At 40.5% G+C, this 2,836-nt stretch overlaps 1 protein-coding gene across 1 annotated transcript in view; it reads left to right on the top strand.

Moving 5' to 3' along the window:
- Positions 1 to 2,188, top strand: part of PCSK5 (proprotein convertase subtilisin/kexin type 5) — a 491,368-nt gene extending 489,180 nt beyond the window's left edge. Inside the window, exon 39 of the mRNA XM_015409257.1 lies at positions 1,773 to 2,188. Coding sequence (XP_015264743.1) covers positions 1,773 to 2,188 — 416 coding nt within the window. The remainder of the gene's footprint in view (positions 1 to 1,772) is intronic.
- Positions 2,189 to 2,836: the final 648 nt, after the last annotated feature.

Genomic DNA, 2,836 nt, shown 5'->3' with positions numbered 1-2,836 from the left:
GAACTGCCCAAAATTTGTCACAAACTTTATTTCAGGATCCGGTTCGTGTCCATCCCTATAGTTGATTGCTGGGGGAGCCAGAAGGCATTCATGCATGAGAGCCATATAATGCAGAAGGTGAAAGTGAGCCAATTAGCCTCCTCAGTGAGCCTACCAGCCCTGACAAAGGCCGCAAAAAAAGCAAATTAAGTGGCAGAGCTATTAGAACATAAGAAGAGCCTGCTGGATCACACCACTGGCCCATTCAGTCCAGCATGCTGTTTCACACAGCAGCCAGCCAGTTGCTCTGCAGGGTCAACAAACAAGACAGAGATGTTGCCTCCCAGCACTGGTATCCACAGGATTGCTGCATCTGGCTAGGGAGGGTCCCTTTAAGTCATCATGGCTAGTAGCCACTGATAGACTATCCTTCATGAATCTGCCTAATCCCTTTTCAAGGCCATCTGTTCTCAAGATGCCCTGACCTAAATGGCCCAGGCTAGCCTAATTCCATTACACCTCAGAAGCTAAGCAGGGTTAGCCTTGGTTACTATTTGGATGGGAGATTGCTAAGGAAGTCCAGGGTGGCTATGCAGAGGCATGTAATGGCAAACCACTTCTGTTTGTCTCATCTGGAAAACCCTGTGGCTTTGACAGCACTTTAAACACACATTCTTATGGCCATCACTATGTTCATTGGCAGTGAATTCCACAATTACTTGCTAAATAAAGTATTTCCTGTTTCTGTTCTAAATCTATTGCCCATCAACACCATTAGTTGTCTCAAGTATTCCTGGACTGTATCACTTCAGATTGCCTTTGAGGCTTACATGAGTTAGCATCGCAGGAGAAAGTGAGAACCTTTCTTCCTGTCAGCTTTTTTTTCTTTCTGGAAGGAGGATCATTCAGTCAAACGAGCTCATCCTAACATTCTGAAATCGTATACCTTACAAATTTGTAATCTGCTGGGGGGGTTAACTTTAAAGGTGCAGCTATTATATGCTTTGAAAGTAAACTGTTTGTATTAGTTGTATGGTGGTTTTTAGCTTGTTTCTGATTAAGTAATGTTTTTGTTTCCTGACAGCTTTTGCTATTTTGTTAGCGGCCTCAGGATATAGGGGGGGGGGGTATATATATATTAAATAAAGCTCTACCACAATGCCATAATGTTTCTTTTGACAAAGGACAAATCCCCTTCTTCTACTCCCTGCCTCAGAAAAGCAATAGCAAGAAGTACAAACACACCCTGAGCCTTTTGTTGGAGTATTTTCAGTGGAAATGAAAACTGTTGAACAGCTGATGAACTGAGCTATTTTTAAAAAATAAAGGGGCTCAATGTTCAATTCCTAAATAAGTATAGGTCTTCCTGAGTTTATCTGTAGATAATCTGATTTCCCTTGTATCTGAGTATAAAATACAGAATTCCTACATACATGCACTTTTGAGATCTTGGATACATTCTAGTCACTTGTCCCGAAGTGGAAGTGTTCTTCAGGCAAAGAGTTGGATGCCAGCAATTCCTATCTCAGATGTCTTTTGTCCATGCTTGTCTTTGTAAACATATTTCTTTTATTTAGTTAAAACATTTTTACCCTGAGCTTCCATCAAATTGATCTTTTGGATAGTTTACAAAATACATAAACTCAAAAACAATAAAATAACAAAACTGCAGTTAAAAATAAGCAAAAAATGCAGTAGCAAAACTTTGTACTAAAGATCTAGGAATCAAGAGTTGTAACGATGTAAAGTAGGTATAAGCATCATGCATAAAAGTTGTGCTTCTGCCCCCGCAGGAGAGTGCATATTACGCACCAGTTTGAACTTGCCTGATGAATATAAAGGAAAAAGTGCAGCTTTGGTTGTTGCCTCATCCATTTTGTTAATCCTCATCACTGGAGCTATTATTTTCATCTGGAGAAGGTCACGAGCCAAACCCAAGCCACTAAACCAAGGTGGATATGAAAAGCTGGCAGACAATGCAAAGACTCTCACTTCTATCAAAAGTAATCACTACCAAAGCACCAGTTACCCAGAAGATCAGGTGATTGAATACAAAGATCGAGACGATTATGATGATGATGATGACGATGATGATATTGTCTACATGGGCCAAGATGGCACAGTCTATCGTAAATTTAAATATGGACTTCTGGAGGATGATGCAGAAGATGAACTGGAGTATGATGATGAAAGTTACTCTTTTAGATAGCCTTTAGTTAGAGCATATGTAAATTACTGAAAAAATCCTAATGATAAATTCTGTGTAAGCTCAGACTATCACATAACAAAATGATTTACTTACACATCTGTACCTGGTGTGATTAAAATTCTTCTTACTACTTGGCAGGAGAGTAGGACAATAGGTTTACTGAGTCACTACATGCATTGCACACTGGGATAAGTTACCACTTGATAACTGATTACCTGTATCCACTGAGAAATTATTTAAATATGATCACTTTCTTCTAAACTTCTGCCGTTAAATTCAATCAGTTCTAATGGTCACAAGCAATGCTCCCTCTAAGCTGTGGAGTCTTGTAAGAAAAAATTCTGCTTTGTGAGCTCCTGGCATTAAAATTGTGAGTGAGCAATTTTACTGCATAGATTAGTTTGCTCTGGAGCCGTCCTTCCTGAGCTAAGACGAAAGTGTGGGTGCGGTCAGACGGCATGCTGAGAGCGGGTTAAAGTGCTCCGGTTCTAACCGGATTATATTTGATCTGGATAATTGTGATCACACTTACCTCCCTTATCCTGCCTCACTGCACAGTCACGTCGCTCCCCGGTGTCTACACCACCGACGCACGGGAGCGTGTGTTGGCAGTGTTTTTTTAAAAAAAAATTCTCAGTTTGCGCATGC

This window comes from Gekko japonicus, unplaced genomic scaffold (genome assembly GCF_001447785.1).
Source record: "Gekko japonicus isolate JY-2015 unplaced genomic scaffold, Gekko_japonicus_V1.1 scaffold325, whole genome shotgun sequence".
In the NCBI taxonomy this organism is placed as follows: domain Eukaryota; kingdom Metazoa; phylum Chordata; class Lepidosauria; order Squamata; family Gekkonidae; genus Gekko; species Gekko japonicus.
Note: the sequence above shows the minus strand (reverse complement) of the source record. Positions and strands in the feature narration are given on the sequence as shown.